The 19,869-nt window shown below is 43.2% G+C and overlaps 1 protein-coding gene across 2 annotated transcripts in view; it reads left to right on the top strand.

Moving 5' to 3' along the window:
* KCNN2 (potassium calcium-activated channel subfamily N member 2) overlaps positions 1–19,869 on the top strand; it is a 558,376-nt gene that overhangs the window by 280,024 nt on the left and 258,483 nt on the right. For both annotated transcript variants that reach the window (XM_069226506.1, XM_069226510.1), the window contains exon 4: positions 5,856–5,997. In XM_069226506.1, coding sequence (XP_069082607.1) covers positions 5,856–5,997 — 142 coding nt within the window. The remainder of the gene's footprint in view (positions 1–5,855; positions 5,998–19,869) is intronic.

Raw genomic sequence — 19,869 nt, 5'->3', positions numbered from 1 at the left:
TCATGTGCAAGCAGCCCAGAGTCTCCTAGCCAAACTGTGCAGCAGTGGTCAATAACTTAAAAGGCAGACACTGGAAGAAAGCACTCTGACTATTTTCACAGAATTTACAGTGAGTGAGAATCTATAAAATCCACTCACTTTAAAAGTCTGAAACCGAGTAGTCTAAAGCAAAAGACCCAGGGACTTAAAATTGCTTCAGTTTTGTTTCCTCATTAACAGTTTTACTTAAATAGCACCTGGCAACTCCAGACACAATGCTAGGCAACGGTCATTTTGGTGAAAGGCATGCTAAACAAGCAGTCCCTAAATAAAAAAGATTGCTTGAGTAGAAAACAATGCATGGTGATGCCATTATGCCTCCTCTATACGTTGTCTCTGATGATCAGCCAAAGGGGGGCGGCAGCCCCTGATAGAGAGAAAAGAGGAGGCATCTACAGATGTGTAATATACCATTGAGTGCCTGGCACCATGCCTACGGGTATAAGAAGACATTTTCCCTTTTCCCTCATGGATAGGCACAATCAATATTCCAGTGTTAGAAGAGGACTGTGTGCTGTGGAACAAAACCTTCAGAAAGTGAGGTTCCTAGCATGACGGTACATCTCTGTCGGAAGACCACCACTGTGAGACTGCCAGCACAACAGAAACATCGTAATACGGCAGGCGGAAGCCCACCGCCTCAGGGTTCTTCTTGGGACCGGCGGTACAGTGGTAAGACCATAAACCCATAATCAGGCCATAGTGTTTTCCGGTTGCTATCTTGGCTATCCCCCATTCCATTGTACAAGAAAGAAGACCGCGCTGATCCTAAAATCTTATAGGTTAATTTCAGTCCTAGGTATACAAGAGATATACAAGAGAACTTAAGAGTGGTAGCAGTGACAAAACTCTTTATGATTGATGGAAGAGATTATTGTATCAGAAATTGAAACAAGTTCTGAAAAGTGACCATTACAGCCATGAACAGATATTCTGTCTCCCCTCGATTTTTGAAGACAAATTATGCCTGCTGTGTAATTTGTGACACTGCATTTGATCTAGCTGCATAGAATTATTTTGAACTATGTTGAGTGGTTAAATGCTTTATTCTGAGTCATTGGTATAAGTTGTAATTGAAGTACAGCATACTCAATATAGCTATACCACAGTTAGGACCTATCCATATGCAAATCAGACTTGATCTTGTTACAGTAGGAATAGTACAGACCAACCTGCCAAGCCAGGCCTTTTGTGAACCAGAACACAAGCATCCCAAGACATGTTTTGCTATGAGTGGGGATCTTCAGTCAAATGTAACTTGTTTTCAATGGCGCAGTGAGCATAGGGCCCCCAAATGGACATTTATTAACTAGCTGTCAGAACCAGTAATAACACAATAATTATCCATGTGTTAAAATAACATAAGACAACCACTTAAACATATATGTTAGAAATGGCCCTCTCTGCAGGGTCATCCCCAAACCTTTTGCCTTCCTCCTCCTCTTTTTGTTGAATTCTTTGTTGTTAGTTTTAGGACTTTGTGCACTTTACCAGTGCTAAAGTGTTTGTGCTATCTACTTAAAACATAATAGATGTTGTGTACCCAATTGGCATATTTAATTTACGTACAAGTCCCTGGTAAAGTGGCACTACATGTGCATTACATTAAATCCTACTAGTGGGCCTGCAGCAGTGATTGTGCCACCCACTTAAAAAGCCCTCTAAGCATGCCCCAGGCCTGCTATTGCAGAACCTGTGTGTGCAGTATTAAACTACTATATTGACCTGGCAAGGTAAACCTCTTGCCAGGCCCAAACTGTCCTATACATATAGGTCACCCCTAAGGTAGTCCCTACAGAGCCCAAAGGGCACATTGGATATGCATATTTATGTTTTACATGCTCCGGTAGTGAAAGAGTCTATAATCATATTGTAGGCCTATCTCCTGTAAGATAAAATTGGAGTTGCCTTACTACATTTTATAAGTGTAGTTTCCAAATGGGAAGAGATACTCCCTTCAAGTTTGATGTCTCTGTTATAGTAATTTAAAATCCTAAACTATAGTGAAGGCTGATTTTTAAATTACAAATTTATAAAGTAGACATTTTCTTGCCTCAGCCATTTGGTGCCTGCAGCCTATCTTAGCTCACTGGACTGGGTGTATTTGGGTTTTGTGTATTCCTCCTAGAAGGCCTCGCATAATGGAAGCTTCGGTGTGGCTTAATGGGCCATTACCGGCAGGATAGATGGGAGGAGCCTGGGCCCAGCCTGGCTTATATCTGAATAGGCTATGTCCTGTCACCACACAAAGGGTTGCATAACCCCTGTAGTTAGTTTGAAGCCAGGTCAGAGAAGGCAGAGCATCTGTGCACTTCAAAGGCATGCCCTAGAAGCTTCTCCCCACTTCAGAGGCACGACTGTGGATAAAAGGAGAACCTCATACACCACCACTTCAGTACACTTCTGGATCTATGAATACTCCATCAAGAAGAAATGCTGTGCTGCTGAAGGACTGCTACTCTGCTTGACTGCACTCTTATTGACTCCTGCTCTGCTGACCTGTTGCCCTCTTGCCTAGGTGAAAAGAACTGGATCTGCATCTCTCTTGAACCCAGAGTGAGTCCAAAGGCTAGTTCACTGGCCTCTTGATCTGAACTCTCAAGGACATAACAGACTTCCAACAAACCTGCTTCTTCACCTAGACAATGGCATCTGTGAGTCCACGCTGCCAAATGGTGCCACCCCAGTACCACACCCTTGAAAGCGGGCCTAAGATACTCCGCCTTCTGTGGACTCCATGGAACTGATGCATTCTCTTTTGCGCAGTACAACCTCATGCAGAACCGATGAATCGACACCGCTGTGTAGATTGAACCCATCAAAAAAGACTTGCATCGTCTTAGCTACTTGCATCTTGAGACCGACACATCGTCTACTGAGCCGCCACTGTGCAACTCTTTCCCAGAGCAGGTCCTCGCATCTCCTGTTGACGGCAGCCTCAGCGACAACACTAAAACTCGCATTGCAGCTTCACTGATCATGGGAACTGACGCATCACCTTGACTGTGCCACGCATCCCCAATGCCGCTTTTCACATCACAAGCCCCATTGAGGGATCTTTGACTTCAATGCAACAAGACTGCACTACACAGCCTCGCTGCATTTGGAAACCGACGCATCGTCTTGGCTGTGCAATGCATCTTCAATGCGGATCCACACCACACTCCACAAACCAGGAATAGAGGTACTTTTGTTCAGCTGGGCGAACTGGGTCTCTGTAGCCTGCCTGCACTCTATCGCAGTCGGCCTGAACTTGTGAGTTTGTCCTGGTCCAGCACGACCGGATCTTCACAGTTGACACTTTACACTTTTTGGCACTATTTTAATTAAGAATTTTGAAATTCAATATCTCTGATTCTACTAATTGGATTCTTGCCATTTTGGTCTTGGTTTATTTATTACATTTTGATTTGTTTTTCTTTTGTGTGGTGTTTTTACTGCTTTACTGTTGTACAAATACTTTACACATTACCTATAAGTTAAGCCTGACTGCCCTGTTCCGATCTACCAGAGGGTGAGCACAGGTTAATTTGGGGTTGGCTTGTACCTTACCCTGACTAGGGTTGTGGTTGCTGTCTGACCACGGTTCATACATCAGTCAACCAGTAACCCAATTTCTAACAGTATGCAAGAGACATTTTACTAGGAAGTTCTGTAATTGTACTGTGAAGTTCGGTTTCAGATCCACGCAGCTTTAACCCAGAATCAAACACCTGGTGAGTTGTAGGCAATGGACCTATACATTCATAAGTGGTAGTTGCATGTAAATGCAGCTATTCTGTTGCGAAATGCTCTAAAATACAATGCCCCCTCTTGCAAAAGGCTATTACAGTTGAAAACATTACATACATGTGGTATGTGCAATAAACAAATCGGAGGCAAAGGTTGATGAAAACAGTACTGTGTGACTAATAATGCCTATTTTTATATCCCAGTTATAATGTGACGGATTTCCTTTGTTGTTAGCCATTGACCTTCTATTCACCAGGCCACATAATGATTCCAGTTTTTTATTACCTGGTGACTGATCATCTGGAATAGTTCTTTTGATTAGAGCCATGTTCCGTTAATTACCTTGTCTAAGTGAGTAATCCAGGTAAAAATGATGGAGTGGAGAGAAAGCCAAGTTGCCCAGACACTAAGGACTGTTTTGCATGGATGTCGGTTTATATCTGAGATCGCTATGTGTACCGCTGCTTCCCTAATTTTGGTCGTGTGGATTGTCTGTCAGACACACAATTTGCAAAACAAAGGGTGGAAGAAATTAGTATCTATCTTTGTCTGTATGTGGTATTTACATAGCACAAACCTGGCCAAAAGACCAAAAGACAGTGGACCATTCTACAGGGTCAAAGCCAAGCATACAATCAAGAAATAATAGGCAAGAGAACTGGATTCTGTTTCAGTTCTGTTACAGCATTGTGATATAGTATTCTTTAAATACGTGCACTTACAACTCTTTGCTAAATTGGAGAAGCATGGAAGTGGTTCTGATGGATAGGGGGGATGTTGGTCCAGATCCTACCTGCATAGATTGAAAGTGCCTGCTGCCTTATTATTCCTTTTTTACACTTTTAGTGTCCAGTCTGATGATTCCCTGACTGTGCTTGTGTCGAGAGCCACCAGAGATGATGAGCTTGTTTCCAGGAAAAGAGGGGGGTGCTCATCGAGACAGCTGCATTAAACATTTTTTCTTTTCTACATCTGAAAAAGTGTCCCTTCTTCTGCACCTTCGTGAAATTTGGGGATGTTTACAGAACCCTTCCGCTCCATTTGTACAGTTACCTAAATCTGTTTTCGGAGGTTATTGGATGCAAAGAATCTTTGGCAAGGTATATGACTGCCTTCAAAGTTATTAACTTATGGGTGTCTGTCTTTCCAGTGACCACCCCAGAGGCCAACCCATATTTCCATCTCTAACTATAAACATAGGGCACTGTAAAATCCATCATACTTGCAGGTTTTTCCAGTTGTTTTTGCACACTGAAGTTGAATTTCAGTGTTCAAAGAGGCTTGTGAATCAGGCAGTTGCAGCTCACTGGGCAGCGCACGAGGAGAGTCGGGGTAGATGAATACATTTACATTTAATAAAAAACAAATTTAAAATGTAAATGTACCTCCTCCGCTGCACGCTACTCCTCTCTCCCACTCCGTTGTTGCACGCAGGCACAGGCTCCCAGCCGCCCTGCAGCCAATCCTGACGCTGCTCAAACTAGGAGCCTGTGCAGCCTCTCTCCAGCCCAGCAACCGGGTTGCTGGGCTGGAGAGAGCCCTGTGCGCATGTGTGTTTGGCAGGCCAGAGACGGCCAGCCAAACACACATGCGCTCTGAGGGGAGTGTACTGTGCATTCCCCTATGCTCGTCACCCCAATGCCCCGCCCCTACAGAAAGGATTTGCAGAGATTGCTGTTGGTGGGGGGAACGATGCTCCTCCGCCCGTATGGAGGAGCCTCTCCTGGAATCAGGTACAGTTTTATTGGATAATAAACCAGCTGAATGAGCACCACAACTCCAGAGGTCTTTACCTGAACTGCTGATGAGTGAAGCTACGTCTTCGATTCATACATGCTTACCTTTATTGTTTCTTAGTGAACTGTTGTCAGAAGGTGGCTGATGCGAGGTATCTTCCTTTTATTTTGCATCATGGTACCTGTGCTAAAGAATCAGGTAACACACTTCATTTGTTCTTAGGGTCCTACTATATCAATGTTTTGTTGGTATTTCATCAAATAATAATGTATTTATTTTATTGAAAACATGTCACTGGATTGTAGAAATAAGTAGAGTAAAGAAAGTATGCCTTTTCTTTTATTTAGATACCACGATCAACAGGATGTCACTAGCAACTTTCTTGGAGCAATGTGGTTAATTTCAATAACTTTTTTATCGATTGGATATGGTGATATGGTACCTAACACATACTGTGGAAAAGGAGTTTGCTTGCTCACTGGGATTATGGTAAGCTTGTATTTCTTTCTTCCACTATGTTAATTCCCAACTTGTTGTGCTGTCGGCATTGGGTGTGTTTCCTCTATTTGTCAGATACTGAAACATGTAAATATGCAGTTGCTGCGCTCTGAAGGGGCGGGTGTGGCGCACGGGGGGTGAAATAGGGGAAACAGTTAATAAAAAGTTAAATAAATAAAATCTTACCTGCTCTGTTGCTGCCATGCCGCTCCTCTTTCCCCCATCACTCCAGGCACAGGCTCCCAGTCTGCCCTGCGGCCAATCCTGAAGCTGCTCAGAGCAGCATTTGGATTGGTTGTGAGCGCCCATCCAGGGTGCTCACATGCAGACTGGGAGCATGTGCCAGCTCTCTCCAGCCTGGCAGCACAGTGCTGGAGAGAGCACAGTGCGCATGTGTGTTTGGCCGGCTAAGACGGCCAGCCAAACATACATGCCCACTGAGGGGACTGCACAATGCACTCCCCTTGTCTCCATCATTCCCCATGCCCCCCCCACAACAAAAGGATAATAAATACAGTTTATTATACTTTTGTTGTAAAACGTTTTCAGCAACGGCTGCTGGTGGATAGGGGGGGTGATGCTCCTTTGCCATAGCGTAGTAGCCACCCCTGTAAATGTGTACTGAGATGCTAGAATGAGACTTGTAGAACAATAAACAATCATCTGGTTAGTTAACAGTATGACAAGATGCTTTTTTGGACAGGTATAATTTCAGATCTGGCACCCTTAAAAGACATCTGCATTGGTCTCCTCTAATAGGAGGATTCTTAAACTATGTGGCTAAACCCATGCTAGCTGAAGGGGGCGGCTGGTAAAATTGACCAACCTAACATAAAAGCTCTAAAGGAAGATACAGTAAAATATACTTATATTTATGTATAGTATGTATATAGCTGTGTCCATGTTGTGGCTCATTAGCTGCACACACTATTAATGTTCTATAGTTTGCCCTATTGTATGCATGGTTCAGAGATTTACATTTCAATAGAAAAGGAAACCATTTCACCTAAGGTCCTGCTAGCAGTTAAGTTGAAAACACAGCATGTGGCAAATAGAATTTCAACGAATCTTCAGGCAGAAAAACAATGTACTATTTTTGTGCTGTGTGTCATTTTGTGAAGAGGAGCCCATTAGGTGAACTTGGTAATGTGCTAACAATAACAAATCTACCTGCTCATCTACTAAAGAATGGGTGGTAGTCTGCCAACAGTCCTGTTCAGCATAGCCGCCCCACCATTATATAATACTCTCAATCTCAGTGCTTAACTTGTGCTTGTTGTTTCCGGTGCTGAGCACTGGCACTTATTTTTGAGGGCCGGCTTTTATTCTTCTGCCTCAAGCATTTCCTGTGAGAAAAAGACACAGTTGGGAAAGACGGAGGAAGAGAAAAACAAAAAAGCGTCACAATGGGAGAGAGCAGAAAGCTGCAGGGGCAGGGAGTGGCTTTAAATGCATTGAAGAGGGCTGAGGTGGCTTCAGGATTACGCTGCCTCAGTATTCAGTGCTTGCACATTTAATTGTAGCAGCTGCGTGTTTCAGAGGAGAGCTTTGGGCACCGGCACGTTTTTATTTACAAATTAAGCACTGCTCAATCTGTCCTAGTGCCTGTTGGATGACACGCAAATGAACTGCTCATAAGCAAGCCCAGTAAGTGGTGTACGACTCTTTAGCATGGCTACTTGCTTATTTCCAGCGTGGCCTCTAACAGAATCAAGAAGCCTAATTATTGTTTCTCTAACGTCGTCTGTGGTTGAAAATAATGAAACTAAAGAGTATTTGTTGATGGGTCCAAACGTTGGTACAACCACAATTTCCCTTTCCTTTATGGAAAATAAGAACACATCTAGGAATTGTTTGTACTTTAAAAAAAAAAAAAATCTCCCTTTTCCAAAAGTGGCTTGCCAGATTAGTTCAGCTATTGTGTGCCTTCTCAATAAGAATGTATTAAATGTGTGCAAAGGAACCGCTTTCCGTAATGCAGTGCATACTCAATAATATGTGGAATTTAACTTGAAGTTGCCTCGAAGTATAACATGAGCATTGTATTCTAATGGCTAATTATTGTGGTTTCATGGTTGCATTATTGACCACAAGAACGTATATTATTCTTACTATCCATTTACTTTTTCATATTGTTTATCCTGCGAGAACTGTGTATGGTGCCAGGGGTTGTCAACAATATTTGATGTCTTGTATGAAGAAATCATGAAATACATTTGCTCTCAATTGTAAAACTTTTTCTGCATTCAAATCTCAATTAGGTGTTTAAAAAGTTGAATTGTGTTCGGAAATTAAGAATCCTGGTTTACTCATGCAAATGTGCACATTTCATTTTGGGAGTTTCTGCATTTGCTAGGGTTTGTTAGAGGAAAGAAAACAGGGATTTTTACAGGGGAGAGCAGGGTGTGGAATGTTGAAAAAGATAGCATGTCCAATGGACAAAGACCTCTGAAAAGCTTCATGTTTCATAATGAAATCCCATGCCCTACATCCTCCCTAACTCAATTATTTGGGCTAGTACAGAAACATGAATAAAGTTTTATTTTTTATTAAATGAAATGCTGCCCTTTAAGTCCTGGGAAGCAACACAGAACCAGCGGGCAGGAAGGGAGGCCTCCTTCGCTAATGCTGTTCACTGAGAAAAGCTGCTGAGGCAATTGGGATTTTTACACACATTGGAAAGTGAAATGTTTTTCTCTACACTCCACTGCATCAACCAAAAATTAACTTAATATATTTCTTCTCTACAACAGCCATTTCACATACTCATGTTTCTGTGATGACGGATTCTTTTCTGGGAATAGATTGGTTCCGAGACTTAATAAAAACACTTTAAATGTAACTTGGTCCAATCTGTGGTACGCGCAGCAATTCATGTATACGCTATAAGGCACAGGAACGCCATGGTACAAGTTATACAGGGCATATGGACATTGTTTGTGCAAATCATCGTAGTCAAATCTTCCCAGCTTGCATGTGCCTGCAGACGAAATTAGTGGCATCGCAGACCGAGGGAGAGCAAAGTGCAACTATAGGGGCATGACGGACACTCATGTGAGGCCTATGGAGAGGAACATTATTATGCCAGGCCCCCAAAGTAACTTCCATATGAGGCTTGCAAGAAATTGAGTTACTGGTTGCAAGATATGAAACCCAACTCAGTCAGTAACCACAATCCTTGTCAGGGTGAAGTCACAAGTAAACCTCAAATGAACCTATGATTAACCTTCTGGTAGCTTGTCACTTAAAACTCAGTCTTAACTTAGAGTCAATAAGTAAAGTACTTACGCAGCACTTCAACCAGTAATAAAAAGAAACATAACACAAACAAAATCCAAAGCCAATTTACAAAAATAAGTAAAATAAATAAATGAAAACCAAAATTATAGCAATCCAATGGTAGAACCAGATATATGCAATGTTAAAGATTTTTGTGAAAATAGCACCAAAAAGCACAAAGCGCCAATTGTGGCTATCCGATGGCGCCAGACTGGGACAAAGTCACCAGTTGAGGCCAACCATGATGGAGCGTGGAACGCATACAGGGATCAATTGAGACCCCTTGAGCAAGAGTACCTATAATCCTGGTTGCATAGCATTGCAAGATCCCGTGCATCAAGGATGTGTTGTGCAGCCAAGGCAATGGAAAGTCCTGGTGTGGAGATGCTTACACCCACTTTGCACATTTAAATTATTTGTAATTCCCCACTCAAGTGGTGCAAAATGTACCCATGGCCTGTAAATTAAATGCTACTGGTGGACGTGCAGCACTAATTATGGCACTGACTCAGAATCCCTTTAAACCTGTCTCAGGCCTGCCATTGCAGACTGTGTGGGCAGTTTAAACTGCCATTTTGTCTTGGCAAAATATACCCTTTGCCAGACCTAAATCTTCCTTTTTACTACATTTACATCACACATAGAATAGGATAGTCCCTAGAATCTGGATAGCCTAGAGGGCAGGGTGAAGTGTATTTAAAAAGTTGGACATGTGCTTTTAAGTTTTACATGACCTGTTAGTGAAAAAGTCCTAAATTTGTTTTCACTACTGCAAGGCCTACCTCTCCCATAGGATAAAATTGGGTTAACCTATTACATTTAATAAGTGCTAACTTTCAATAGAGAGCACACATGAATGCCGGGTTTGGTGTCTAAAGAATTGTAATTTAAAACCCTCTTTAATAGTAAAGTTTAATCTTAAATTCCAATTCAGAAAAGGCCCCTTTTAGAAAGTTAGCGTTTTCTGCTCCTAACCATTTGGTGCCTGTAGGCTGTATCCTGGGTAATATGACTGGGTGTAGCTGGCACCTGGTCTTTGCATATTGCTCCTGTACAGTGAGACAAAGGGGGAATAGATGATGGCAAGATGGGCTGTCTCTGACCTGATAGCATGGAGGAACTGTCACCTTGCAGGCTTGCATATCTCAAAGCCTCTGCCTGAGCGCTCTCACACTGAGTTTGACACTAGTCTTCTGTGTCCTTAGACAAGCTGGGGGCAGGGCAGAGAGGCAGGAAATTCCCATAAGGGTGAAAACCTCCAGAATCTTCTCCTACTTCAAAGCTGGCACCATGTATAACTATTAGAACCTCAGACCCAACTCTTTAGCACACCTTTGGACCTGTGGGAGACTCAGAAGGACTGTTATGTTGCTCTGCAAGAAGGACTGCTACTCTGTTGCCCTGCTGCCTGACTGAAAAGTTTAGGACCTGCTTCTTGAACCCAGGACCAAATGGGTGACTCTAAGGGCTAGTTAGCTGGTCTCCTGATCGACGCCTCAGCAACAGAAAAGACTATGCTGTGGATAGCATCCTTGACAGTGACTCGGGACTCCCCATCGCAGTCCCACAGCATTCTTAAAACCATAGCAGTGGGACACATCCTTGACGTGGGATCTCGCATCGCTTGCAACTAGAATTTAAGATACTTTGTATAGCAAGCTTAGCTTGGTCCCTGTTATGCCGGCGTTCCATGAGGTCAGTCTGAACTTGTGATTTTTATGCTAGTCTATCGTGACCAGATAATCACAATTGTGGCTTTGTGCATCTTGGCGCTATTTTTACCTAAAACTTTAAAATTGCATACCTACCATTCTACTGATTGAATTTTTGCCATTTTGGTCTCAAATAATTTATTAAAGGTACTCTATTTTTCTAAATTGGTGTGAGGATTTCCTTGTGTTGCATTTTCACTTTATTACTGTTTCAAGTGCTGCACAAATACTTTACACATAGTCTCTAGGTTAAGCCTGACTGCTTTGTGCCAGGCAGCAGGAGGACTAAGGACAGGTTAATTTGGGGTTTGCTAGTGATTCACCCTGACAGAGATTGTGGATGCTGCTGACTAGGGTTCACCCTCCCCCCAACCAGTAACTCAATTTCCTACATTATCTGTATCAGGTTATGTTTAGTATCATAGTCAGCTGAGATATCAGAATTGCCTGGGCAAACAGAGTGCCAGAATGTTTTCACTTCAGATGAATCACAATCCTAGCCTACTGTGTCCCAGAGCCATTTCATGTCATCTGCTGTTCTGCTGATAAACATTTCCACACTGCACTGTCTTGAAGTCTGTCACTTTGCAGTGACAGGAGCTTTGATTTCTGCTGGTGTCCTTTCTGCGCAGATGAAGGTTGGCTAGTGGCTGTTAATGAGGAAGTGACCATATTTTCTGTATAGTCTCTCTTGTAGCTTAGTGAGATTTATTGATGCCATCTAGAGGTCGCCACCAGTCACATATGCGACCCCTGGCTTGCCCTTTGCTACTCCTGGCACTGCCTTAGCAACTCCTGGCCTCAAAGGTGGCAAATTCAGTGCCAGGAACACAGGGGCAGCTCGTCCTTATGGACGTCAATTGGGGCTCCACACTCTGTTTTCTGTCAATTTTTGTATTGCACCCATAGTGAATAATATGCTATTATTCACTGTGGGTGCAATAAAAATGGAGTACAATTAGCTGGAATACTCCCTTCCGTGGCAGCTGAGCTAAGTAAAAAATGCTTTGAAATGTATGTTGTGTGCGTGCTTTCAGGTGAATGTGTGTTTGTTAGAGAGAGTGTATGTAAGTGAATTTGTGTGTATGTGTAAGTGAGTGACAGTGGAGGTCAAAAGGCGTATGATGTCACTTCCTCTTCCCCTGGCATTTCAGTGAATTGACGTCCATGGTAATAATCCATGCTGTTACTTTTTTGCCATAAGGTTATGGTTATAATACACGTTATTGTGTGAGACAGCACATCCCATGAACCTATTTTTTCATCTAAAATCATGTCTAATGCAATTGAGTGAATTAGTAACGTGCACCTTTTTATTGCTGCTGTGCATGCTATGTAAATTGTCTTGAGTGGAAAGTTTTAGATCAAATCATCACAGCTTTTTCACTATAGTTGAATCCCCTCCTGAACGATACGCACCTTGCTCTTGTTTGCAGGATTGCAGCAGGGCAGGTCCTTGTAGGCAATTCTCTACTGGACAAGCACGAGCATCAGGCAGAAAAAGGCAGTGAGGGCAAGTGTTAAGGAAGGTGCTGGGTTCGTCTGCCATAGCATGTTCCCAAGGTATGTCTAGGGAAAGAGAGATGAGAGAGTATGTTACAGTGAATAATGGAAAGCCAGGCCAAAGTGCAATCCTCCTATATTTCGAAATATCAATTTGTACCAAGAAATTGTGCCTTTCTGAGTGTTCGACGGGTTCATGATTATTTATCCTATATGTGGGAATGATGTCCACGTTCACAGTAGTCAACCTTCTTTCACTAGGTTCGCTTGAAAGCACCTACTGAGAAACACACAGAAGAGTCTGAGACCCATTACTACTTATGCATATATAAATTAATGTTACTTGAACCCTATTAAATGAATGTTATAGATAACAAAAATATGTAATAATCATATTGTGTTAATGTTGTTGCGTGGACGCACATCCGGAGTGTATAGTCTATTTCCAGGTGTCAAATTAACCGTACTGAATTTAGTAAAAAGGAAACACAGCCCTACATATATTCAGGATTCCGGAGTGCAGTAAGAATCAGTCGCCAGCAGGTGACTCCTGTGCTGCTGTTGCCATTTTACCATGCTCTGGGTAGCATGAAGTGCCATTTCCTAAACACATAAGGAGTGGCTGTGAAAATGCAGGGCTTGCTTTTTGGTTTTGTTAAGTGCCTTCAGTTTATTTATTTTTTTGCCCTCTATCTGATTCTGATTGCAGCTGAAGTTTCTATTCTTCACATTTTCATCCCAGATTTCACTGTGCTTGTCTCGGTGATATTTGCACACGCCAAGGTGTCTTATTCCCTTCTTTCTATCCATGTCTGTGTGCCACGGACAGTCACTGCCTTTTCTCTTCAAATGTCCTTCCAATGAATATGTCCCTAATTTTTTATGTTACTCTTTACCACCATTTGTTTGGATAATTTGTTTTGAGTTGTCATTGAGTAATTATTTTTTTTATGTGGCGTGTTACGGGAGGTGGACAGGGTGGCAGCAGTCCTACTCTTTCTATCTGAAGATTTAGAGAATGGTCAAAACTCTTTCATGTTTTGTATGTCTTAAAACTTATAGGAACTGCATAGTTAGAACTGGTACTTACCACTGGCGTAACAAAATGTGAGGGGGCCACCTGCAAAGTACATGGAGAGGCCCTCCCTTCCAGACTCACTCAGGAGCTCTCGGGCCAGGGTACGCTTCCAGTGGAACATACATGGCAACGAGACTGCTTTTGCAATAGAGGTAAATAGTTCTACAGCCTTTACTGTTTCTTATCATCTTCCAGACCTGCCCACTCACACAATGCCACTGTGTGCCACACGATATTTGCTACTCTGACCTGGTGAGGAGTCGATATCACATGGTGGGAACACAATTAGCTGGAAACCTCTGCAGAGAGCAGGTTTCCAGCTAATTGTTTGGCGGTTTCGCTTCACCGATGTCCATTATGAGGTTTGAAACCTCCCCAGGACATCATTGGCAGCCTCCAATGCTTAATTTAGGTTTTTGACAGATGGGAGGAGGTGTCGTGGGAGGGGGAGCTGTGAAAATAGGAGTGCCTTGAGCTGTACTTGGCACTAAGCCCCACCCCCTTCATGGCCCGGTCCTGCTCACACAGCACAAAAAATTCACAAGTTGGTAGGTCTGCATCTTCAGTGGCGCACAAGCTAGTGATTTTTCAAATGTGCCAAGCAGGTTGCCTAGGTTTTATGATGCTATGGGAATTCCAATTCCTAAACAGTCATAGACCTGCATCTCATTAGGATCACTTCAGTGAGGTGCAGAGGCTTGAGCCAGTCGACCTAGAAGGGCAAAGGTACTGTACATTGAAGTTAATACCTGCTTATCCAGTCTGCCCTTGCATGATTTTGCATTTACAATTGATCAAGTTACATATATGTTATCACCTTTGCCAGCACCACCTAGTGGCCTCGTCCAAAACCCGAGATTCTGGAGGTAAACCAAAAATTATGTTCACTTTTCCACACAGGGTGCTTGCAAGACAGAGAAGGAAACACCATACGTATAGTTACGTTAAAATGGTGCCCATTTAGACAGTCATCGTTTAAAGAATACAAGAAATAGAGACCTAAAGCCACAATCACATTTTCATAATATGCTTGACATCAATTTTAAGGGTGACAGTTCAATATTAATGAATTCGCTTGGGGCCACATATGAAACTATACATTTTTTCTGGCATTTACATTTTTATGTCTGGTAAATACAAGACTCATTAAGCTAGAAGGTAGGGGCAGTACAACAACTTTGGACTCTACATTTGTGTTAACCCAAACTCTAACTGTGGCTGTCTGGTGCCACAATAATTATTCAAATATACTTTAAATAAAGATATATACCACCAGCATATCTCCGCCCGATCAAAACTTGTGTCCAAGCAGATAGGGCAGCGGAATATACAGGCATTAAGGCATTTAACTGTGTGTCAGTGTCTGACAACTAAGAGCTTTGCTTAGAGCTGCAGAGGAAGGCTACCTGATTGTGGATCTGTGGGAAGTCGTCACCCACATAAACAACCCCGAGTCTGTTCGTATGTTTAAAGCAAATAGAAATAACTAGGCGGTCAAAGCCAAAAACCAAACACAATGGGGGATGAATGACAACCTTTTTTTGTCTCTCTGGGAAGAAACGTGAGGGAGAAGAAATGCCAGTTAGTCGATGGTCTTGCAGCCTCAAATTATTTTTACAAAATGTGGGCTTGATCTGCAACGGAGATTCAACTGAGACATTCTACTGTAGCTTCTCAGTGATAATCTAGTACTGTGTTTTCTCTTAGTCCGTGAAGTGGGTAGGAATGGGACCATTTTAGAAGACTGTGTGACTGCTGGAGCCCGCTGTGCCGCAGTCAGACACAAGATTCCCAATAGTAGCAGTGGGACTTGGACATCCCCCAGCAACTGAAAGTCGAATGAGGTCGGTGTGTAAAACAGCGTTACTGGATATTGGAAGTTGAAGGTGCCATTGTGCCCAGTAATGGCATTGACTACCAGAGACCATAAACGATGTAACGGAACAGCACCCCCTCAATTAGAGCGGCTACAAATACAATGTTGCTAGGAAGAAAGCTTACAATAAAACGAAGGTAAAAAGCGTTTTAGTTTACGCACTAAAGTTCATTTTCTTTGTTCAGTTACTCTACAGCGTAAACAAGGAAAAGACAGCGATTAATGATTATAGATGCTGACAAACAGAATACCTTATTCTTCTGCGTTTTCCAGTCGCACTATAAGAATTACTTCCGACCGTAGAGCCAGGTGAGCAGTTAATAGTGGTAACAATACTAAGTTATTGTCACGATGCAAAGGTACAATAATAACGATAGATTAGGCGACATTACGTTGTTTGAGTTTCCCTTAGATGTAGTGTGACAGCCTGTTCAAGTGACGGGCGTCACCTATTTCAATAATTCTCCCATTTGGGTGGCAGGGATTCCTCCAAGGTGCAAAGCCCCACATTCACAACTGCTATATGTTTCTATTGCTTTCTATAGTAAATGGTTCTGGAATTATTTATGAATGTGGCATAGCATGCCACTGTCAACCTAATGTAATGCATTCTCAACGTACATTTGCATACATGAGTTGAAACTGAGCGCAGAGTGCTTACTAGTAAGTAATAGCACTGACCACTATCTAGTAGGAACGCTCACGAGTGATCATCTTTTCAGGAGTCCACTTATCTAAGGTAATGTTTTATTCTGTGCCCTTTATTTGAGGCTGTGCTGTTTTACAAAAGTTATCAATAACAGTGTGAAAGAGATATTAATTCGATAGGTTAAATGATTACTTTGTAATAACAACCAACAGTCAGTGTTTGCTTCTGTGAGAATTGTCATTCCATTTACAATACAAGAGGAAGTGGAAAAACACCTGATGCTAATATCAGGTGTTAACTCTGAGCCCTGGTGAAAACGTAAGGGAGACAGAAAACCACTCCCTACTCCCCGTAGAACTCCTCATTTTAAGCAGTTTGCATTATGCTATGCAACCTCTGGTTTTGCTTTCCTTAAATTAATACATTTAAAAATATTTGAGAAAGTCTTGGACAGCAATATGGAAATTGCTAATCCACATCTCTGCTTGTCCCCGCTGCTAGTTGTAAGAACTTGTGGAGTTTATAACCTAAATCCTGAGACTGACTAATTGTAAGTATTCTGAGCTGAAAGTGGATTGATGTTTCAAAAGCCTTTTATCACAATGGCATGTTTTTAATGTTCTCAGCACTTTATACCCGTGAAGGGATTTTCATAATGGGAAGATGCGTAATTTGAATGAAAACATGAAAAATTGGGTAGGCATGGATAACAAGGTAGGAGGAAGCAAAGCAGTATTTTGTGAGTTTCAGAGAGCCCTTGATTACATTACATAAGGGGTGTAACATGCAACCTGGACAGAACGCCCAAAGAATGAATGGTTTAGCAAACCCATACAAACATTCTTCAGAAACCAAGATATTCTATCATGTCACTAGTCTACCTATTACAGTGCAACAGCTGGATTCCCTTTATTATGGGAAGTACAGCTGAAAAAGGTTCATAGTCATGACCTCCAGCAAAGTGTGTGAAGGAGAAGGAAGCCAATGGAGCTGTGCGATTGAGCAGGTCGGGGATACTGAACACTTTAAGTGATGCAGAATTCTGCATCTATGGCTTGGACATGAATGGGGAAAAAGGGAACAGGGGAGACAAAAGGAGAGAGACCGTGCTTAATTTGAGCCGGCGGTTGCTGATGGGCTCACCAGCACTCATTTTTGGGGACCAGATCTTATTTTTCCTTATTGGCTATTGAGCAAGAGAGGGAAAACAAAGTGGAGAGACAACGAAAAGACAGATTCAGAACACTGACACATGCTTACTTATTATCACAGCCCAGTATAGACACGACTACTTCCTGGTAGGACTTCGAGTCCCAGGATCCCTGCCTGCTGCTCACTGCCTGGGGGCCGGATTGACAACGCGGGCGCTATAAAGCGAGCCGCGCACCCCACTGCACCGCTGCTCTACTTCCTGGTGGGACTTCGAGTCCCAGGATCCCTGCCTGCTGCTTACTGCCTGGTGGCCGGACCGGCAACGCGGGCGCTATAAAGCGAGCCGCGCACCCCGCTACACCGCTGCTCTACTTACTGGTGGGACTTCGAGTCCCAGGATCCCTGCCTGCTGCTCACTGCCTGGGGGCCGGACTGACAACACAGGCGCTATAAAGCGTGCCGCGCACGCTGCTGCGCGGGACGTGCCCAGACTAAGGCCGGGCCCGTCTGCACTCGTCAGAGCCTGTTGGAGGCCGGGCAGGGCACCCCCTCTATGATCTAAGGTAGGGCTCTTGGATGACATTTGTCTGTGACACTGAAGCACCATTTTATGGTTTGTGCTGCTTTCTTTTATTTACAATGGGGAAACGCAAGGCGAGGGGCAGCCCCGTTATGGGTTCTGCCCAACCGAAGATTCCTAAAATCCTTAAACCCACGCAACCACTCTCAAACTGTGACCAATGAGATTGACACTTTAATTGAAGAGGTGGAATTGATCTTAAGTAAGAAAGTGAGAAGTTTGCGGAAAGGGCTGAGGACGGGTACCCTTATCCCATTTCTTACCGCCAGTCCTCACAATAATAGCGGCACACAATCTATCAATGCTTGTCATCAGGCGTCGGATATCCAGGGTGCCACCACAAATGATATTCCCCCTACACTTTCTCCAGCCCAAACTATACCTGAAGCTTCACAAATAGATGCAATCATCCATGAAATTCCTTGCACTAACCACTTTTCGTCATTGGAGACGAAAGTCCTGGACAATGCTCCACTCTGTCATCACTTCATGCTAGAGTAATTCCATTTAATTCCGCGAGCAGTTCTTTGCAAGAGGACCTAACTCCCCTGGTGATCAGTCTGAAGAATTAAGTGGGAGAGTTGAAAACCCTAATCCTTGAAATCCTCAACTCCGTTAGATCTAATGTTTTGAGGAGAGATTCCCCCTGCTCATGAAACTAAGGCAGCCCCATTGAATATTGACCATCACTTAATCTTCGGTCCTTTACCAAGCCCTAATGATCCTCCAGGCAATAAAAAGCCTGTGCACTGTCGGGGAACCCCTGCAACTAATCCTGAAAGTATCACACGCCTTACAGGGGAACCCTATCCTCGTATTAATTTGGAATGGGACAAAATATCAGCGCACGCCCAACCCCCACATTCTACTAGTGGCCACTACATTTATATGTGCAATGTTCCTCCTTTAACCCCGAGATCTCGGGAGGATAAATCCTCGCTTATCAATAAGGCCTTGCATTGGTTACGTCATGTCAGATGCTGCAGTTCAGTTATCCATTCGGATATACTATCAGCCGACCGCCTAAGCAGCAAAACTGGAGATCGGGATGTCCTAAAACTGAATCTTACCAGCCATCACTCGCAGTAAAGGGTTTGCTGTGTATGGAAGCACGCAATCATACACGGAAGGGTATTGCCATCTTTCTTAGTGACCGTTGGCCTGCCTCTGGCACTGGGAGACCGAAATCTTTGTCTACCTTGGGCTCCACAAAGCAGAACAGGGATCTGGGGCTCTTTGCCTCTAATGTGGAAATATCCAGTTCAGCTCTGATGAAGGATCAGGGACATGTTTCTAAAGCAAAAAATGCATGTGAATTCGACTCTGTGGGGAATACTTCTGACATTGATTGACTACATTCACTTGTGTTTCATAATATTAATACAAATTTTTCTCGAGCTGCCTTACCACCCTTTAACAACTCTCCAATTTTGGAATATGTCCCTTCCTGGAGGACGTCATCTTTTTCCAATGGTTCTGCTATAACAACAATCCCTGTTGAGCATTCTAGCACTCCCCATCTTGCTGTTATTTCACATGAATTCAATTGCATTACTGATCCACCATTAGCGAAGTTTCTGTCCTGGAATGTGGCCGGTATTTGCAGAAAATTAGCTGACACTGATTGGGGGGCTTTTATTGATGATTTCAATATTTGTATGTTCCAGGAAACTTGGGCCACCCACAGTACGCATAGGTAGGGGGTTTAGCTCTTTTTCGAAAAAAGCAAAGCCGTCGCGCGCTGGTAGAGCAGCAGGGGGCCTCACTACTTGGGTAAGAATGACGGAGTTAGGCAGAGTAAAAGAACTGCATGTAGACTCCCCCGACATCTTGGCTATAGTTATACAACCTAACTTGGGCCCACCGTTTTGTCCATAAATATTTGCAATAGACCTGACCCTTCTCACCAGCTGTCCCCGACTATAGAGCTTTTGAATTCTATTGTATCAGACCTCTATTCAACGCATCATATTGTTATAGCCGTGGGCTTTAATGTGCCAATTGAGCCAAACCTTGCCTTTGCTGAGGCAACGC

The sequence above is a fragment of the Pleurodeles waltl genome, chromosome 1_1, assembly GCF_031143425.1.
Source record: "Pleurodeles waltl isolate 20211129_DDA chromosome 1_1, aPleWal1.hap1.20221129, whole genome shotgun sequence".
In the NCBI taxonomy this organism is placed as follows: domain Eukaryota; kingdom Metazoa; phylum Chordata; class Amphibia; order Caudata; family Salamandridae; genus Pleurodeles; species Pleurodeles waltl.
The sequence above is the reverse complement of the archived record's forward strand: the minus strand, read 5'-3'. Positions and strand labels throughout refer to the sequence as shown.